General features: G+C 40.2%; 1 protein-coding gene across 20 annotated transcripts in view; it reads left to right on the top strand.

Annotated features, from left to right (window-relative positions):
* The window catches only part of Ralgps2 (Ral GEF with PH domain and SH3 binding motif 2), a 140633-nt gene that overhangs the window by 114353 nt on the left and 5696 nt on the right, over positions 1-20584 (top strand). For 12 of the 20 annotated variants that reach the window (XM_076547753.1, XM_076547748.1, XM_076547756.1 and 9 more), the window contains 6 exons: positions 364-431; positions 2488-2623; positions 3230-3381; positions 8631-8685; positions 12760-12865; positions 16379-16471. In XM_076547753.1, coding sequence (XP_076403868.1) covers positions 364-431; positions 2488-2623; positions 3230-3381; positions 8631-8685; positions 12760-12865; positions 16379-16471 — 610 coding nt within the window. Of the gene's footprint in view, positions 1-363; positions 432-2487; positions 2624-3229; positions 3382-8630; positions 8686-11237; positions 11316-12759; positions 12866-16378; positions 16472-20584 lie in introns of all 20 variants that reach the window. The other 8 variants (XM_076547746.1, XM_076547743.1, XM_076547747.1 and 5 more) reach the window with 1 other exon arrangement.

Raw genomic sequence — 20584 nt, 5'->3', positions numbered from 1 at the left:
AGAAAAATATATATTACAGCACACAATCTGTTAAAATATTGTTGGTTTTTTTTTTTTAAAGATTTATTTATTTGTATTTATATGTCTGGTGTTTAGTGTGCATGTATGTCTGTGCAGACATGTCTGCCTGGGGGCTGCATGGGCCAGAAGAGGGCGTCGTATCACCTGAAACCAGAATATGAATGGTTCTGAGCTACCCTGTGGTGTGAAAACTTGAACCCGGGTTCTCTGAAAGAACGTCTGATGCTCTCAACCACTAAGCAGTCTGTCCAGCTCCTCCCTATTGGGTTTTTTGTAAAGAAATGTGACTTTGATATTTTGCCAATGTTCATTGTTGCTTATGTTTTGCTTTTTAAAATATAGGCTCTCGTTAAAGATAGAACCTGGGACAAGTACACCACGTTCTGCTGCTTCCAGAGAAGACCTAGTAGGTTAGTCCATAGCTGTTGGTTGGTGCATGGTTGCTTGGTGAGGGTTTTTTCCAAGGCGAGGTTAATTATCAAACAGAGCAAATAACCTGATCTCATAAGAATTACACCTCAAAGTAAGTGAATACTTAGCATATCTCATACTGTCTACAAAAAATTACTTTGGATAGTAGAGTATATCAGTGCTGTCTGGATTTTCAGTTTTATTTTGGGTTCTAATTAAAAAGTTGTTTGTTGATTGTCAGTAATGTATAAATAAATGTTTCCCAATCAAGGAAAATACATATGATATAAACAGTAGATTTATAAATATTCTTTTTTAATTATTAAGAATACAGTTTATTGCCGGGTGGTGGTGGCGCACGCCTTTAATCCCAGCACTCGGGAGGCAGAGCCAGGCGGATCTCTGTGAATTCGAGGCCAGCCTGGACTACCAAGTGAGTTCCAGGAAAGGCGCAAAGCTACACAGAGAAACCCTGTCTCGGAAAACCAAAAAAAAAAAAAAAAAAAAAAAAGAATACAGTTTATTAGGCAATGAAGACATTTCTATGGTCAAAGCAAAAATTCTAATATGAATAATTATATAATTCAATTTTAGTGACTTAGGCTTTCTTGATACTTCAGTGCTGGAACACATACTAAAAATACAAACATCATACTTGCTTCTTTATTAATGGATTTACAACTGGTTTACAATGTACATAAATCACATCAAAAACCCAAACATTTAAGAAATTAATCACTAAACTAATTAATAAGTACCTTTTAAAAACTGCCAACATAAACCTTCAACCTAAGCTTCCTAATACTTACCTAAAAAAATCTTTGAAGTCCTGGTTCATCAGGTGGAGGAAATAAGCCTCATGACAGTGTCCAGAGGAAGACATTCCAAGCAGAAAATAATCCTGTCTGTGTAGCTAGAGTTTTCCTGCCTTGCCCACAGTCAGGACAAATCTTTGTCACCCGCCAGTCCCACAGCTGCTCAGACCCAACCAAGTAAACACAGAGACTTATATTGCTTACAAACTGTATGGCCGTGGCAGGCTTCTTGCTAACTGTTCTTATAGCTTAAATTAATCCATTTCCATAAATCTGTACCTTGCCACGTGGCTCGTGGCTTACCAGTGTCTTCACATGCAGCTTGTCCTGGTGGCGGCTGGCAGTGACTCCTTCTGCCCTCCTGTTCTTTCTTTTCTCCTCTCTGTTAGTCCTGCCTATACTTCCTGCCTAGCCACTGGCCAATTAGTGTTTTTTTCTTGACCAATCAGAGCAACACATTTGCCATACAGAACATCTCACAGCATGTCTGTCTCTTAAATGTGCTTTTTGTCCCTACTTTGTGCTGGCCTCTAACTTACCATCCTCCTGTCTCAGCCTCCCCAATGTGGGTTAATAGGTGCACACCACCATGCAGAGTTTGTTTGTTTGTTTGTTTGATTGTTTGTTTTTTGACATGGTCTTATTCACTGTGTAGGCCTGGCTGGCCTGGAGTTCACAGAAATCCACCTGCCCCTGTCTCTTGAGTGCTGAGATTAAAGGGATAAGGCCAGCAGCCTTTTTTTTTTTTTTTTTTTTTAAAGAGATATTTTGAAAGCTATACACTGAGCTGTTTTTTATTCCCATGAATCAGTTTAAGTGTCAGGCTGTGAGATAATAATTTCTAACTTGAGCATTTGACCTAGCCTACACATTTCTTTAAGAGAAATTCAAAGTTGTATATAAAAAAGCAGGGCATCAAATTGAAACCACTGAGTCAGAAGCCCTAGGTACTTAGTCTAGATTTTGTCTGTGAGTTAAGAGTCCAGCTGATCTCTTTTTCTCCAGTATAAATTAGGGAAATATTTATACTGCCTTTATTTAGAATATATAAGAGAAATAAAAATTGATAGATTTTTGTATGGTTGGAGATTTGTTTTAGAATTTGGAAGGTACATATTTCTTCAAGTCAGTTAACTAGAACTAACAATACACACTTTTATATCAGAGAGTTTGGTTTTGTTTCTGGTTTTTGGGGCTCCTTTGGAACCTCCTGACAGTGTCCTCTGTCCTGTCGTCTTAGGTCCTGAGGTAGGCGCCTCGCCGCAGAGCGGGAGGAAGAGCAGCGCGGCCGAGGGGGCGTTACTGCCCCAGACGCCCCCGTCCCCTCGGAACCTGATCCCGCACGGACACAGGAAGTGCCATAGCTTGGGTTACAAGTCAGCAGCTCTCATTTTGTCTTTCCAGTTTTAGTTGTTGGAGGATGGGTTTACTTTCTGTTCACTTTGTTAGCAGAACATGTTTCTATATTCTGTTTACTTAGTAAGTAGAAATTAGGTGCCTGTGTGATTGGTTTTGATAATGTCATCAGTCTTCGGGTTCAGTAAAATATATCTTGTTTGCCTGAAAGGATTTATTTTTCTCTTACCTGGATGTGGAAATGAGTGTTCCCAGCAATGCCTATATTCGAGGGAAATAAATCAGGAATGCAGAGAGCCATCGTAAATAAATCCAGAGGGCATATGCTGAAATTTTCCTTTTAAAATTGTAACCTTGTTTTCAAGAGCTATTATTTATCATAGCAAATACAAATAATAAATTAAGCTATAAAAAACTACTCTCTTTATTCCTAAATATAATGAAAAAAAGGCCGATTCTCATTTCGTGCCATTCATTGGTTTTGCAGTGTAGACTCCTGAAGGAGGAATGCATTCTCTGTGGACATGTTCTGTGCCAAAACAAACTCTGAACACAGTTTTGATTAACTTTTATGTCCTGAACTAGAAACATGGGAAGTTGTAAAGAGTGTTTCTCTCTGTTTCCAGTTTCATTCATAAGATGAACACGGCAGAATTTAAGAGTGCGACATTCCCAAACGCAGGGCCACGGCACCTGCTGGATGATAGCGTCATGGAGCCCCATGCACCATCCCGAGGCCAAGCTGAGAGCTCCACGCTTTCCAGTGGGATATCCATAGGTGAGAGACTCACTGGGGCTTCCAACTGTTGCAGTAAAAACAAGCAAACAAAAACAAAAAACCTTAGCTGCAAAAACATTCATTAACCTTAGGGCAGTGGTTCTCAGCCTTCCTAATGCTGTGACCTTTAATACAGTTCCTCATGTGTAGGGACCCCAACCATAAAATTACTTTGTTGTTACTTCATACCTATAATTTTGCTACTGTTGTGAATCATAATGTAAATTTCTGATATGCAGGCTGTCTCATATGTGGCCCCTGTGAAAGGGTCGTTCAAAAGCCCCAGGGGCGTAACCCTTTTCCCTAGCATCAATACAAAAAATTTGGTTTAAAACAAAGGCACAATTTATAGGGTAATGGTAATAGTTGTAAATTATTTTTAAAGCGCTAATCATTTTGACTCCCAATGAGAAAGCATTTGACAACTTTGAGACAAAACAGTAGGCTGCTTGACTTGATGAACTGCATGCAGTTGGGCTGAGGAAGGAGGAAAAGGAGGAAAGGAAGGGGTCAAGTGTGAGTCCCAAGTCATTTGAATGAAGCAGCTCACCAGCTGACGGGGATCTTCCATACGCAGGACCGGAGAGAACTGTGTCTGACTGGTGACATATTTATTGAAGGCTGGCTGAATTTGGCAAGTCAAGACTCTTGTTTTGAACTTGCTTGGTCTTTAATAGAGATGTCAGGTCCTAGAATGTACAAATCTGGACCTCACTTTGGGTGATGTCAGATGTGCAGCTGTGTGAAAATTATTACTGTATTTGTAGTATTTCCAACTATAAGACTTGTTTAGGTCACCCAGGTATAGTATACATAAGTAAGACATTCTCACATATCGATATTTATAGAAATTATTTTTAATAGAAGATGGATTAACAAAGGGAGCCATTCAGGGGAGAAACCAGATGTGCTGTCACAGAAGCCAGTTGTCTTGAAGAGGAAAATTGTTTTGTATGCATGTGTGTACATACCACATGTGTGGAGGCCAGAGGTTATCATGGGATCTCTTCCTCTAGCACTCTTTAACTTATATTTGAGATAGAATCTTTCACTGAACCTGAACACACTACCAGCCGACCTTCAGATCCTCTGCCTCTTCCCCAGTACTGGATTTTACATTTTCACTATTTCTATAATATATTTTTTATATATTAATTATATATAAAATATTTTTTTCCTTTTTGGTTTTTCAAGACAGGGTTTCCCTGTGAAGCTCTGGCTGTCCTGGAGCTCTCTCTGTAGACCAGGCTGGCTTCGAACTCCTAGAGACCCACCTCCCTCTGCCTCCCGAGTGCTGGGATTAAAGGTGTGCACCACCACCACCTGACCACTGTCAATATTTTATGTACTTATCCACCATCAAAAAAGAAGAGGAGAAAAAAAAAAAGAAGAGGAGGAGGACAGGAAAAAAAAACAGCCAAAAAGAAAACCTCTCTCTTTGGATTGTGTATCACCTGCATTCAGTCCCTGTCACCAAGTATTCGCCCTGTCTTGTTTCCCTTTCTACGTGTTATACTGTGCATTGTTTACGTATTTCATATATTACAGGCGAGGATCCACATATGAGAGGGAGAGAACAGAGAATATGGCAGGTTTTTTTCTTTGTGAGATTGTATGGCCTCAGTATTACACATTCTAGGTCTATCCATTCACCTGAAAACTTGGTGGTTTCATTTTTCTTTAGAACTGTATTCCTTCATATATATGTGCCCGATTTTCTATTCATCTGTTGATGGAAGGCTAAGCTGGTTCTTGCTATAGAATAAAGCAGCAGTAAACATGGGGTGCAGATACCTCCGTGGTAGGGTGTGGTGTTCTCTGGGTATATGCCCAGCAGTGAAGTAGCTGGGTCATATCCAAACTGACTTCCATAATGGCTGTAATTTGTACCCCCACCAACAATGAATAAGGGTTCTCCACATCCTCTCCAACATTCGCTGTCAGATTTCTTGGTGGCAGCCATTCTGATGGATAAGAGGGATCTTGAAGAAGGTTTAATTTGAAGGGTGGCTTTTGATTATAGCTTCAGTCTCATTGCTTGTGATGGATCTGTTTATGTTGTTTATATCTTCTGAGTTCTGGTAGATGATAGGCATTTAGAAATTCCGGGTTTTTCAGCTTTCTATAGAGTATAAGTCTTCATAGTAATCTCTAATAATGTTCTGTTGTGGTTCAGTTGTTATGACCCTTTTGAACTCTAATTTTGTTAATTTGGGTCTTTAACCTCTTGTCAAATTGTGTAAGGGTTTGTCAATCTTTCTAACTTTTCTCAGCCCTCTTTGGTTGGTTTTGTTGATTACTCCTTTAATCTACTTCATTCATTTCTTCTTTAACTATTGCCATCTACTGTGGGGTGGGGGGTTGGGGGGTAGCTGCCTGTTTTTGTGAGCTCCGAAGAGGTTTGTTCCCTCTCCGATGTTTTAATGTGAGCACCTCGCTGCTGTAGACAGTCCTCTTGGGACTGCCTCGGCTGGATCCCAGAGGTTCTGATAGGCTGTGTTTCCTTTATCGTTTGTCTGTAGGCATTTCTTTTTCACTTGAACTGCTCATTCAAAAGTGTGTTGTTTAGTTTCCGAGGATTTTTGTGCTTTCTTATTGTTGATTTCTAGTGTACTCCATTGTGGTCTGACACAATACAAGGAATTATTTCAGTTGTTTTAATGTGTTGAGACTTGATTTATATCCTATATAATAGAGTTTGAAGAAGGTTCCATGTGCTGCTGTTGATTGTTTTACTTCTTTAAGTGTTTATTTGGTTTTGTTCTTTGATTTTTCAAGACTGTTTCTCTGTGTAGCCCTAGCAACCTGGAACTCTCTCTGTAGACCAGGTTGGCCTCGAACTCAGAGATCCAACCTGCCTCTGCCTCCCGAGTGCTGGGATTAAAGGGGTATATATGTACTACCACCACCCGGCTTGTTTTAAGATTTTTATAAATCATGTCTATGCATGTGCATTTACATGTGCCTTCCACATTATGTGCCTGTATAAGTGCATGGCCAGCAGAATCCAGAAGATAGTCAGATCTTCTGGAATTGGAGTTACAGGTACTTGTGATCCACTTAACATGAGTGCCGAGAACCAAACTAGGGTCCTCTAAAAAAGTAGTACAGTTTTCATTTTAGCCCCTGAGCCATCCTTTCGAGCCTGTTTTTACTTGTCTTTAATTATGTGTATGCATGTGTGTCTGTTTGTGAGCATATGCACATGAGTACAAGTGCCCCCAGGAGACCAGAGGCAGAGGCCTCAGGTACCCCTGGTGCTGGACTTGAAGGCATTTGTGAGCTGCCCAACATGGTTTCAGGAAACACGACTTGGGTCCTCTGCAAGAGCAGTACAAGCTCTTAACTGCTGAGCCATCTCTCCAGCCCCTTATTTTTACTTAAGCATTATTTCTTTTTATAATTAGAAACTATATCCATAGTATGCTCAGTTGTTGTGGTTTTAATACAGAGAAAAAGATCTGATTGTCACATTGCTCAAGGGCCAAGCTGTATTGTTGCTATAATCTCAATGTCGAAGTCAGTAGAGATCCATCATCTGAGCATACTGGCTCCCTTAGCCTGAGAATTCCCTAAACATAGACCCGCTCTGAACCCTCCAGTGCCACCCAGCCCTTATTTACGCTGGTGCTCTCCTCTTGTACAAACACTGTTAATTAAACGACAGAAGACAGGCTGTTACCTGAACTACCTCTTTATTAATGTTCTGAGCAGTCCATGTGCAGCATTAACCTCAGTTAAAAGTTTGTTCTACCTATGGAATCTAGTATGTTCCCTAAGAGAAAAGATTCCATATATATATATATATTTGTATGGATTAAAATTATTCTCTAGTTTAGCTGTAGCTTTTACTCTTTTGTGTGTAAGTGTGTCTTGTCAGAAACATCAGTGAATCTCCACAGAGTCAGGATTTATTGAACAGCAGATTCACAGGTACTGCCATTTCATGGCAGCAGTTTGCCAGATATTGCCACTTTCCTGGATCAGCTTAGCCAAGGCAAACATGGGTTCTCTTATTCTAAACTTAATTGCTATAACTCCACATCAGATATTACATACCACACAGGTGGGTTACAGAATGGCTACAAAGAGCAAAGGAGGCCGCAAGGAACCTCAGCTGGAAACCGGCAGAAAGGCTGATGGCTGTGGGGTGAGGTAACACCCCAGCAGGAGGTCTGTGGTTGGGGTTCTGCAGCTGCTCTCTGGAATCTGCTGGCTACAGGATCAGAGTTGAGTCCAGGGACAAAGGCAGGGCCAAGTCCAGAGGGACACAGATAGATGGACAATACAACCAAACAGATAAATAGGAAGACAGACAGGCAAATTTGAATAAGTCGTCTCAACAGTAAGAGCAGAGCTGAGCTGACTCCCCTGAGAGTGAGGGATTCTCTGCCTGTCGGTTCTTTATGTGGGTTGAATAAGCCCATGTACTCTTACAGTCCCAAGTCACACTGGTAGGTTTATAGGATGGCACTGTTTCTACTCCCCTGAGACACTTGTCCAAAATGCTCAAGGTGCTGAGTCTGAATCCCAGCACTGAAAAAGAAAAATCCTGAAAGGAAAATGGCTGAAGCGTATATTCCTAATTTGAAGTAAGGATGCAATAATCTACTATTTGCCTACATAACAGCCTTGAGAGAACTAAGAAAATAAACACAAAGGCCAGGCCTGAAAACATGGAGTAACTAAATGGTGTAGTCAGTTGACTTCCTGTGCTTGCTAGGACAGCTGTGGGAAGTTGTTACAGTCAGCCTGTGCCCGGGCTTAGCTTCTCTGTTGTGGAATACAGTGATGTTCAGATGATGCCATGCCCTGGGAGACTCGATTTCAAATTTCATTAAGCTTTTTATCCTTGTCATATATTGGTTTCAAAACAAGAAGTTAGTATGTCATGAACTTCTTTGGGTTTCAGTAAGGAAAAGTCTTTGCTCTGGACATTTTGAAGGTAGAAAATGTTTCTTTTTGTTTTTGTGGTGTTGAGAGTCTAACTTGGGTAGACAAGCACTCTATCAGTAAACTACATCTTCAGCCCTTGTACTTTTTTGTTATCGCTGTGTGTTTGTTTTTATTTTGAGACAGAGTCAAATATTATCTGACCGAGGCTCTCTGTGAACTTAAAATCCTCTCATCTCCACCTTTGAAGTACTAGGATTACTAGCATGTGCCACGAGAAAATTCCTTTTTAAAATAGAAAATATTAACTGGGAAAATTACCGATAGAGCAATAATAGAACAACTCTTGATTTTAGGGAGCAGTGACGGCTCTGAACTAAGTGAAGAGACCTCGTGGCCGGCTTTTGAAAGGTAAGAGAAATCAGTCACTAAAATTGCTTTGAACTTTGGCCTCTCTTAGAAGATATAACGAATATGAATTTGAAGAGCTTGTTACATATCACTAAGTGATGAATCTTTTTAGTGGCCAGAAGAAATCACAGATAGATACTTAATCCTGGAATTGTACATGAGAATGGCTGTTATGATCTTTACATATGTTGATTTGGTGTTTTTATATGTGTTTTGAATTTTTGAAATTGTAACATGGATTTTTAATAATAAATTTTTAGTAAAAATTTTAAATAACCATAATTAACTTCTGTGTTTTAAAATGAGATTATCTCCATAGGTCTGGGTAATCTAATTGTAAGACATTTATTTAACTTGTTCTTCCTAAGGGCAGAATGACAGCTAATTTTAAATTACAAGTAAAGGTTAGCATTTCACATTGAAGGTCTGTGTATGTGTCGTGCTTTGTGCTGACCTGCTGTGGGATCATGCTGTCTTCTTGTTGAATTAAGCTATAAACTCTGTCATCTATGCAGAGATAGTGCGCCGTATTAATCATAGCACTCTCCTGAGACTAAGGAAAAGTTATTCGAATAGGTATTTGCCAGGCGTCCATTCAGACTCTTAAGTTATCACTTCAGCACTAATATCCTCTGGCTCAAGACATTTGCCTGGGCAGAAGTAAGTGCTTCACTTTTACGTGTAAACCAAGATGGGAACTTGTAAGCAGAAAGCGAGCTGGGGAGGTGGGGAGTGGTGCTTGTTCTGCAGTGCTAAGGGCTTGAACCCAGGGCCTTCTACCGAGCCCTCAGATCATCGTTTAGATTAAATCTTAGTGTTACATGAACACTCCAGAGCAGTCACCTTTAAACAGGAACATTGGAAATTATATTTGAATCATCTAATTTCAAACTGCTTATTGGAAACTTCCTCTTTAAAGATTTCTCCTGAATATGTTATTGAGATCTCACTTATATACTCTGTATGCTTTGATCTTTTCTACACTGAGTGTTTCCAACTTTTGTTTTCTCTCTTGGGGAGTTTGTAACAATTTGTTTTCATGTATTATTTTCTGAAGTTTTACTTTCATTCTCTCTCTTTTTTTTAAAGATATGTATTTTGTGCATGTAAATATGTTTGCCTGCATGTATGTCTGTACCACCTGCATGCCTGGTGCTTACAGAGGTCAAAAGAGGGTGTCAGATCCTCTGGTGTAAGCCAACATGTGGGTGCTGGGAATTGAACCTGCGTCCTCTGGAAGAGCAGCCAGTGCGCTTAATGCTGAGCCATCTCTCCAGCCCCAACTTTCATTCCTTTAATTGAGTTTCCCTGAAATGCAGAAAACACAAAAGTTGCGTTTGGCTTGTTCTCTGAATTTGTTTTTTAAAAAAATCTTTCCCTCTGGAAAAGTTGTAATACCATCGGTTATTATTAAGGCATAATTTTTAGATTAACCATATTGTTAGTAGTTGTTTCTTAGGTTGTTTAAACTATAAATGCATAACCCAGTGTAGCGCTGCATTAATCTCTCTTCATCCCAACAGGTTACCTATGAAGGCAGTTTGTAATGTGTTAACCTTCATACCTCAAAAATAGCGTTTTTCTTGTGTGGCACAGTTTGTTTTATGTATATTTGCAGCTAAAACATCTGTACTTGCGCCAGGTTTGAAACAGTGGTTCTTCAAACATTTTGAAAACAGCTAAATAAATGCAGCCCAAAAAGATTCAGACTTGAAATAGTACTGAGCCACACAAAATAGTACTGATCCACACCACACCAAGTGCCCTGAACCAAGCTTGGGGCGCTAAGTAGGTAGCAAACGTTGCACAGTGAACTATCTCCCCAGTCTCTGAATCATTGTCTGAATTGTAACCACTGTTTTCTCCTCTTATTTCCTACATTAAGTATCATGTATCACATACTTTTGACTTTCCTAAACAAAGAGATACCATTGTTTCTGGTTTTATTTCCAGTATCAAGTACAATGTGATTTGGGGTGAATACTGGTTCATAACATTCTTATCATTTTATTGGCTTTGACAGTTGATAGAAAAGAAAAACAAAAACAAAAAACAACGCCTATATGTACTCCTCAGCTAGTCTCTACTAGCTACTTTTCTTTGAGTTAGGGTAAGAGGTTTTCCTCATTCATTTTAAGTTTATAAGCCACATTGCTTTTAGGTGTCTTCATAGGGACATATGATAAAATGAATTATTTATATAAGTCCATATGACATATTTAAACTGGAAGCCAAGAAGAGCAAAGGGTTTTTGGAGCATTTTCAAGTTTCCAAATTATTTGGCCATAAATAGTTCTTTAATCTTTTGACAGATGTATGAAAATGAGTGCATGTATAATTGTGTAGTATAGTGTGTTCTTTATACCGGTGTTTCTAGAATCAATAGAAAAATATTTTAATTATGTTGCATGTTTTAAAAAAGAATCATATCTTATCCTTTTTAAGGATTAATATAGAAAGCTAGATTACAAACTAGTATACTATTCTAGGTATTGATGATTCTATGAATAAAAATATATGTAATATATACAATTTATAATGGAATCCAACAGGAACAGATTATACCATTCTCTCGGCCCGGTGACAAGAGTGCCACGAAATGGCTATGGAAGCCACACGAAGGCCAGCAGGTACAATTCCCCTGCATCAGGGGCCACAGAACTCCCTTCTGGTGTTGGTGGCTGGCTCATTATGGGTGTTGTCTGGCATTTTTTTCTCTTCTTTCTCAGCTGATTGGTTTTAAAGCTAAACAAATTGCCCATGAAAACTTTCTTTCCAAGACTTAATATAGTTTAAATTTGAACTATTCTTTCTAAGTCACGGGGCTAATTATTAAAATTTGCATCTTTAGGTCACATTTTTAAAATGCTACAAAGTTGTTAGCCCTTTAACCACACACTTTCTAATGCTGCTAATTACAGCTGAGCTGTGCAAAAATCAATTTGTTACTCTTAAGTTGCAATCAAAGTGTTTCTTTTGCTAGTAAGTTTATATTCAATTTGTCCTTTTTAAGTAAGGTGTTTTTTTCTCCCCGATAAACCATAGGGCCTGAATTTAGATGAGTGTGTTTCATTAAATAATTTTTTTTTACTTCTCTACTTAGCTGGGCCTCTCTGCACTATCTTATCTGTGGAAGTACCTAAAGTTGATACATGCATGGGGGGAGGGTCACTCATGACAGGCAGTCAACTCAGAACAGCAGACCAGCTCTTCAGAAGCAAACCCTGTCAGCTCGATGGTGTGTCCCCTCCTGAAAGTTCTAGGTTGTCACTTTGAAGACACCTAAATAATCGTGAAGAAACTTGAAATGTCTGCATTCTTTGCTGTGTTCAGAGTTCTACATCTCATAACCCATCACCAGAGATTGGCGTTGAAATCATTCTGTTTTAAATCTAGGCTCTAAAATCAACTGAGGAAAGACATTAAAATGATTGCTAAAATATGTGAAAAGGGAATCCTGAGTATGGGGTTCTTTGTTGTTAGAGATCTGTCAGGCATCGGTAGATGGAATGTCACTAAAACCCACCACAGAGAGCCAGTTTCTAAAAGTATGTTAGTGACGGTTACTTTCATTTCTATTCTTTAAAATTAAGTGTGAGTCTTCTGGGGTTTTTGCCAGTTTTTCATTTTGTTTTTGCTCAGAGCTTGTTACTGCATTTTCTGTTTTGTATTCTTAAATATTTCTAACAGAATCCTTGTCTCTTGCCAGCAATCAGTTTCTGATGGGTTACCACAGTGATGTACTGTGGCATGTTAAGAAGGGAAAAAAAAAGCTTTAAATTTTTTAACTAATCTTGGTTCAAGTGAATTCCTGCTTTCTTTCTAAATTGTATTTGTTGAAATATGTGATCGAATGTGTGTTTAAACATGTGCTGACTGTAATAACTCCTCATTAACTTTATGACAGCTTCTAAATCTCAAATCAGTATGTCTTTAAAATCCTCAGTGTCTTACCAGCTCTCAATAAAGTATCAAGGTTTTAAACTTAAGAATAATGGGATTCACTTACCGACCCTCTCATTGACTGCTGCAGACACACGCTTAGCTGCTTCCCGCTTGGTCTCGTTGTTACAGTTCTGCGGAGTCGGAGGACTTGGCCGTGCACCTGTACCCAGGAGCTGTTACTATTCAAGGTGTCCTCAGGAGGAAAACGCTGTTGAAAGAAGGCAAAAAACCCACAGTAAGATTTCTTCTATTCCAACATAGGTCTGAAGGTACACCAACGCCCCAGAAGCACTTAAGAGTTTAAAAAGAAGCAGATCCATAGTAGACTTGACCTCACTTAAAATACACACTGTCCTCATTATGGTTGTCTTTGGTTTGGTTTTTTTTTTTGGGTTTTTTTTTTTTTTTTTGGGTTGTTTTTTTTTTTTTTTTTTTTTGGTTTTTTTAATCCTGGACAAGAAGAACTTTACTCTTAATCAAGAAGGTGAGCACATGGAGACAGGAAGTGCACTTGGTTTTCATTGTGGGGTATTCACCAGAGAAGACTGCTTGGATCTGGGTTGTTATTAGCTTTATCAGGTGGGTGTTGGAGATCCTGGGCCTTTCTCAGAGTGAGCTTTTAAGCACAAAAACCATGTTCTGGGTGGACATGTTTCAGTTAACAAGTTAGTCAGAAGCAGAACTACAGAAGACAGAAAGCAAGGTTAGCACTTGAGATTCTTTCCCAGAACTGCGGAGTTTGATGGATTGGACCTTTGCTTGAGCCTTGGGAGCTGGTGCTGTCTGTGTGCTGACTTTGATGGCCTGGATCAGGGTCCTTCCCCTTCCTCCTTCCCCTCCTCTGCACAAATAACCTTAAGACTAAGACTGCTCAAGCCAATGGGAAACTGCAGTAACCACCCGAGTTAGATTAAAACTGCAAGGAGGCCCCAGCACAACCAACTCCACATGGAAGTACCATCCAGGCTACATCATGTTCATGTGCTTAAATCAAATAATCCTGTACTCAGCTTCGAAGGTAATTCTTACCCAAAAATACTTTTTAATGAACCCTGAAAATACATTAAGAGTTGACAGTAGGAAGCTGGGTATGGCGGTACACACCTTTAATCCCATCATTCAGGAGGTAGGTAGAGTTTACTTAGTGAGTTCCAGGCAAACTAGGTCTACACAGTGAAACCTTGTCTCAAGAGAAAGAGAGTAAATCGTAATGTTTAGAAAAATTGAAAGTGGAATAAAACCTAAGAAATAGAATAATTTTGTTCCATCAATTTTTATTTCAACTTTGTAACGTCAAATCTACCTTTGAAAACAAAAAGCTTACAGGACAGAACCTTTAGTATCTAGCAAAAAAGTTTGTTTTTCCTCACAGCCTATTAGTTTGACTACTAAGAAAAGTTTTTTTTCTTTTCTCAAATCACAGGATAGTTTAATTTAAAATATATATCCACTAGGTGATAGTGACACATGCCATTAATCCCAACACTGGAGGCAGAGGTAGGTGGATTTCTGAGTTCAAGGCCAACCTGCTCTAAGGAGCAAGTTCTAGGACAGCCAGAGCTACACAGAGAAACTCTGTCCTGGAAAGAAAGAAAGTAAATGAATGAATGAATGAATAAAGTGTGTATTCTTTGGCACATATCTACACTTACAGCTTTTGAAGGTCTAAGGCCCTCTTAAGACTAAAGATGATTTACATCTAGTCATCTCATCTTGCTTTGTACTTTACGTTAAACCAAAGACACACACATTCAGAAAACTAGCTCTGCTCTGCTCCTCAGTGACCTTAGAGTCACGTGTGTGCTGAGAGGCTTATAGCTGTTACCTGCAAGGTGCTAGAGGTCCAGCAGTGAGCATGCTAAACCAAGTGCCTGCCTTGTGGAGAGTATACTCCCCTGAGGAAAAAGGAGAGTGCATGGGTAGCATACAGATGGTCTTCAATGGTGGGACTGCATGGGTAGCCCCATGAGGAGTCACCAGAAATAGATCTGTCCAGCATCAAAGCCCTGAGTTCATGACCTTCTGCCTCAGCATACTGGGTTATGGGTGTGTTACTGTGCATCGTCCACTCCTTCCCTTGGTGGTGGTAGATTTTATTTGTTTGTTTTTCAACTCACTCTGTAGACCAGGCTGGCCTCGAACTCAAGAGAGATCCGCCTGCCTCCACTTGCCTAGTGCTGAATTAAAGGCATGTGCCACCATGCCCGTGAGAGGTCAGCCCAGAGTCAGCACTGCTAAGGGTGACTGATAAGGACGGATTGATAAATGTCAGTGGGCAGTGATCTTAAAGACAGTCCCTAAGCCTGGAATCCACGGGAAGGAAGTTGAACAGGAAATAGGAAAGACAGAAGTAGAGGCAAGAGTGAGAAACCTTGCAGGAAGTTATGCGGTGAAAAGAACTAAGAGCTGGATGATGTCAGGAGGGCAAAGGAGACTTAAGGAGTGAGCTCTTCAGGTTCATTATCTAAGTAGGTGGAAGAGAGAGGAAATTGAGATGCAGTGAGAGAGGAATTACTGCAAAAACAAATTAAGAAAGAGGAACTAGAAGTCCAGAGCATGAATAGTTAATGTTTGTAGTTGGGTAGTGGTTCACGTCTTTAATCCCAGCCTGGGCTACAGAGTGAGTTCCAGGACAGGCAGGGCTACACAGAGAAACCCTATCTCAAAAAAACCAAAAAAAAAAAGATGAGAAAGGAAGAAAAAAGAGTTGAGTTTGTCTTTAGACAAGATTGACAAAACCTTTGTAGCAAGAAAAAAGGCTGATTTTTCGAGTTTGCAAACAAGCAGTTATAGAATATGTGCTGAAAATAGGGGCTTTTATTTTTAAGCCAGACTTAAAAATATCTATTTTGTATAAGAATTATGTAATGACATCATAGGATAGTATAATAGAACTTTGAGGAGTGGATATGAAATAATTGTCTATAGAGAAAAAGAGTACAGCGACTTGATTGAGTAAAAAAATTTTAAAAAATACTATGAGATTGGTAAACACAGTCTTACCAGTTGGCATAACTGGGTGCCCTCCCACAATACTCTGCTTCTATAATATGGTGCTAAGTAATCAGATGCAACTAGAGGTTGGCATTTTATCAGGAGAATTGGGGAGAGGGCACAGGATTAAAAGTGTTTAGAGACCGGATAGAGTATTTGACTGTGGGATGTAGACCAGACAGGAAGAATGGGGCAGAGGATATGGTATTGGGGCGAGAAGGTGATGTCACTACAGTATAACAGTCGATGGTGATATGATTCATCTGTGAGTGTGTACATACTCATGAATTTGAAGTGTGCACACAAATGCACATTCTGCATGCGTGTGGCCAGTATTGAATGCCTTTTTCTATTGCTCCACCTTATTTTTTGAGACAGGATCTCTCACTGAACCATGAACTCACTGGCTAAACTGGATGGCCAGCAATCTGCCCGTCTCCGCTCCAGGTGTATGCTACTGAACACAGTTTTTCCATGTGCTGGGGATCTGAACGCAGGTCTCCATGCTTGCACACAGCAGCAAACATTTGACTGGCAGGGCCATCTTTTCAGCACCCAAAAAGTGACAGGATTCTTGATGAAATCTACAGTTCTTTGAATGACTACTAAAGTGTCCACTGAAAGTCATAGCCGTGTCTGAGATGCAGATTTTAGAAGTGCTGTAACTGACTAACAACTGAAGTGAGGTTAGAGTATCGTCACTAGAAGGTCAGGTCAAGCCTTTCAGTAGTATTCATGGGGTTCTTTTCTCCAGGTAGCATCTTGGACAAAGTATTGGGCAGCCTTGTGTGGAACACAGCTTTTTTACTATGCTGCCAAATCTCTGAAGGCTACAGAAAGAAAACATGTAAGTATTCCGCCTCGAAATTGTTAGCTTTGTTTCACAGCCTCTTCCTGGTTGTCAAGAAAATATCCCTAATAGGATACAAGACCACGTTTCTCATCAGCATCTCTCACACTTACTCCCGGTGTGCACGTTATACTTGGAAATGCGTTTAAGCGGCCATTCCAAGGAATGCCTTGGAATCACTTTTGTGTTTTCAAGTTTTTCCATTGCAAATGTGAAAATGGCACATTACAAATATCTGTCTTGGCATCAGACCTTTCTCAGCTCTGCCTTGGGTCAGATGATGGCTCAGAACCCCTGCCTTGTAGCCTCAGTTCCTAGTATTTAAATGTGAAAATGAAAACAATACAGATCTGGGCATGGTGGCCCACACCTTTTATCCTAGCCCTCAGAGGCCACACTGGCGAGTTCCAGGACTACATAGAGAGACCCAGTGTCACAACGACAACAGCAACAAACCATCTCAGACTCCGGTACAGCAGTTTTCCCAACAGTGAAGAGGCATGTGGGCACAGTGGTCACAACAGTGTGCTGTCTTTCCTTCCATGTTTCTTTATAAGCCTCTTGAAGCTCTTTCTCTGTCTACAGTCTTTTAAATTATGGGATGTTTACTTTGTAATTAGTATACCAAGGATTAGATTTTATTATGGATTTTATTATGGTATTTCAAACACGATTTTGTCCTGTTGACCTTCCTTCCCCCATCTTTTCCCACTGCCCCCAGCCTATCCCCTTTCTCCCCTAGAAGCCTCTTGTCCACTTTAAGTCACATGTTCTGCCCCCCTCCCCCAACAGCCCTCTCCTCCTCTGGTCCCCTTTCTGGCCTCTACCCAGACCCACATCTACACATACATAAACATTGAAGCTAGGATCTGCACACGAATGTGGGTTACCTCCTTAAATATTTTTCAGATCCATCCAGTTCCTACATTTTCATTTTGTTTTCCTTTGTGACTGAATAAAATTCTATTGTATATGTAGCCACATTTCTATTATCCATTCATCTGTTGATGGACATCTAGGTTGGTTTTATTTGCTTAGGACTGTGGATAGAGCAGCAATAAACATGGAAGTGCAAGTATCTGGTGTGGTAGAATGTCCATAGGTGTGTGCCCGGGAGTGGTACAACCTAAGACCTGGGTTTGGTGGGTCTTATTTCCATCATGGCTGGACTCGCACCCACAGTGAAGAAGGCTTCCTCTTCCCACATTCTCACCGCACCTCTTGTCTTGCTCTAGACTAGAGGGAGGTGGAATTTCAATGTGGTTTTCATTTGCATTTCCCTAGTGGCTAAGGATGTTGATAACACATTTCAGAATATTTATTAGTCATTTGTGTTTTATGCTTTAATAACTGTCTGTTCCTTTCAATAGCCATTTATTGCCTGGCAATTTGGTTCATATTGTGTTTAATTTTTTTTTTAATTTGAGAATTTTGTACATGAGTGTGTGAGTCATTTCTGCCCTCAACTCCTCTTGTGTCTCTCCTCTCGAAGTCATGACATTACTTTTTGTTTGTGTATATATATATACACACTCTGTATCAAAGATCCACAACCTACTGAGTCCAGTGAGTGTTGCCCTGGTTCACATGTGTTTAGACTGACCACTTAGGATTGGGATCTTGTCCCTGTGGTTGCTGAGGAGGGACTGAGGCAAGAAGATGACAGTGAGTTCAAGGCCAACCTAGACCACAGTGTGAGCCCTAATCTCAAAAAGGAGGGAGGAGAGAAGAGAACAAAAATACTTGGCAACCATATGCCATGTGTATACCCAAATTGGAGTTATTATTTCTTGGCCTATGAAGAATAAACTTGGAAAGAAAGAAGGGATACAATTTTGTTATGTCTCTGTTTTTGAATGTTTAAAAATGACAGCATACTGATTATATAAAAAGTTTTGGTTGAAGTGTATTCATTGCAAAAAAAAACAACTACAGCTATGTTTAAATGTATCACTACATGGTAATGCTTAAACAAATGTGTTTGATTAGTTAAATTTTAAAAACCAGACCTGTACTTGGGGGAGAAAAAGCTGTGGTATTTATTAAAAAAAAAAAAAAATGAAATGGAAAAGTAGAACAGGGAAATGGATGGAAGGTAAAATGCATTAACTAACCAACTTGATTAAATGACCACTCATTAGACAAAAGGTAAAGATGGATGATACTGTAGTGAGTGTGACGTAGGGATACATGTGGTCAGAGACTTCGTGGGGGGGGGTGGCGCGTACACACACGTGCGGGGGGGGGGGGGGGGGCGCCCTGTCGGGTATTTCCTTTAATATGCTGCAATTCCTCATCTAAGAAAAATCTCTCCCATTATCTTTGAACAAGTGCACAGAGATATCAGTAGAAGAATATTCCTGTAATGGTTACAATAACAGAACTCTTAAAATACACAAAATAATTATCAGTAAGGAAACAGTTATTGATCATTTAAAACCACCGTCACAGTATAAATATACCCAGTTAGCATGAAAGTGTCAGTAATAGCACGAAAAAGCCCTGATTCCAAGCATAGGAAGAAGTCAGGGAAGGGGCGTCACTCCCCAGACATGACTGTGCACACGTGTGGGATATCACTTCATTTATATCTCATCCCTCTTTGCTATGGAGCTTATATCGCGTGCTAATGCAGCAATGGTTAGGAAGAGCATATTAGAAAAGTGTGCTGTTTGTTTTGAAGTAAGTTATGAATGGACAGGTGTACGTGCCATTCTGTGATGTTGCCCATCTTTCTAGCCTCCTGGTTTCCTTTTCATTTTTGTGCTTCTCACATTACTGTCATACTCTATTCATTCCTTTCCCGTGACTTTTAACTGTGGAAGATATATAGTAAACAAACCTATTTAAGGCCTCCCTCCCGCTCCCTGCCAGCACAAGAAACAGCACATTCCGGACCTGTCAGTGCTCTGAGGGGGCCGGTCTCAGTCGGCCACCAGCTTATGTTTTAGTCATGGCCTTGTTTTCCTCCAGTTTTACCATACGTGTTTGCCCTTAGATAAAAGTTAGTTTACTTCCTAACTGTACTTGAGGGCGCTGCATATACGTTCTCTTTTTCCTTTTTTTTTTTTTTTTTTTTTTTTTGGTTTTTTCGAGACAGGGTTTCTCTGTGTAGCTTTGCGCCTTTCCTGGAGCTCACTTGGTAGCCCAGGCTGGCCTCGAACTCACAAAGATCCGCCTGCCTCTGCCTCCCGAGTGCTGGGATTAAAGGCGTGCGCCACCACGCCCGGCATCTCTTTTTCCTTTTTTTAAAGTCAGGGTCTCACTGTGTAGCCTGTCTGTCCTGGAACTCACTATGAGACCTGGCCTTGAACTCACAGAGGTCCTCCTCTCCTCCTCCTCCTCCCCTGCCTCGGCTGGGATTAAAGGTATGCGCCACCACATCTGGCTGCATGTGTATTTGTAAGACTGAGTGCCTTTGCTTTATACCGTTGAAAGTCATTGGTGATGCCTGTAATTATCATTTATTCCTCTTCATAGCTGAAGAGTCTTCTCTTTTCTGCGTTTCCCATTATTTATTATCTTTCTGTTGGTGAATATTTGACAGGTTCATTTCCTCCCGATTTCCAATACTTTTCTTGGATATTTTTGTGCACAGGTTCTCTGGGTTTTATATCTTAAGTTTCCTGGTCTCGGCTGCTCCTGTGAATCAAGCGTGGCTGTGCATTTTGTATTTGTGTGCTGTCGGTTCCTTAATGAGCTTCACCCTTTTCATGCTTTTTCTTCTGCAAAAGTCCTATGTGGAGCTGTTGCTTATTCTTATTTTAATAAATAAAGTTCAGCGTTTAACCAGGCCACACTCACTGGCAATTAAATGGTGGAAGTCTTCTGCTGTAGCTGGAGGGCTTCTCTCCAGGTTCCACTTAAGCCCCACAGTCCCACAATCCACGTATAAAATAATCACTCAGATGCTTATATTACTTACAAACTGTATGGCCGTGGCAGGCTTCTTGCTAACTGTTCTTATATCTTAAATTAACCCATTTCTATACATCTATACCTTGCCACGTGGCTGGTGGCTTACCGGCATCTTTACATGCTGCTTGTCCTGGCGGTGGCTGCAGTGTCTCTCCCCCCTTCTTCCTGTTTCCCCAATTCTCCTCTCTCCTT

The sequence above is a fragment of the Peromyscus maniculatus genome, chromosome 11, assembly GCF_049852395.1.
Source record: "Peromyscus maniculatus bairdii isolate BWxNUB_F1_BW_parent chromosome 11, HU_Pman_BW_mat_3.1, whole genome shotgun sequence".
Classification (NCBI taxonomy): domain Eukaryota; kingdom Metazoa; phylum Chordata; class Mammalia; order Rodentia; family Cricetidae; genus Peromyscus; species Peromyscus maniculatus.
This window is presented reverse-complemented; position numbering and strand designations above follow the sequence as displayed.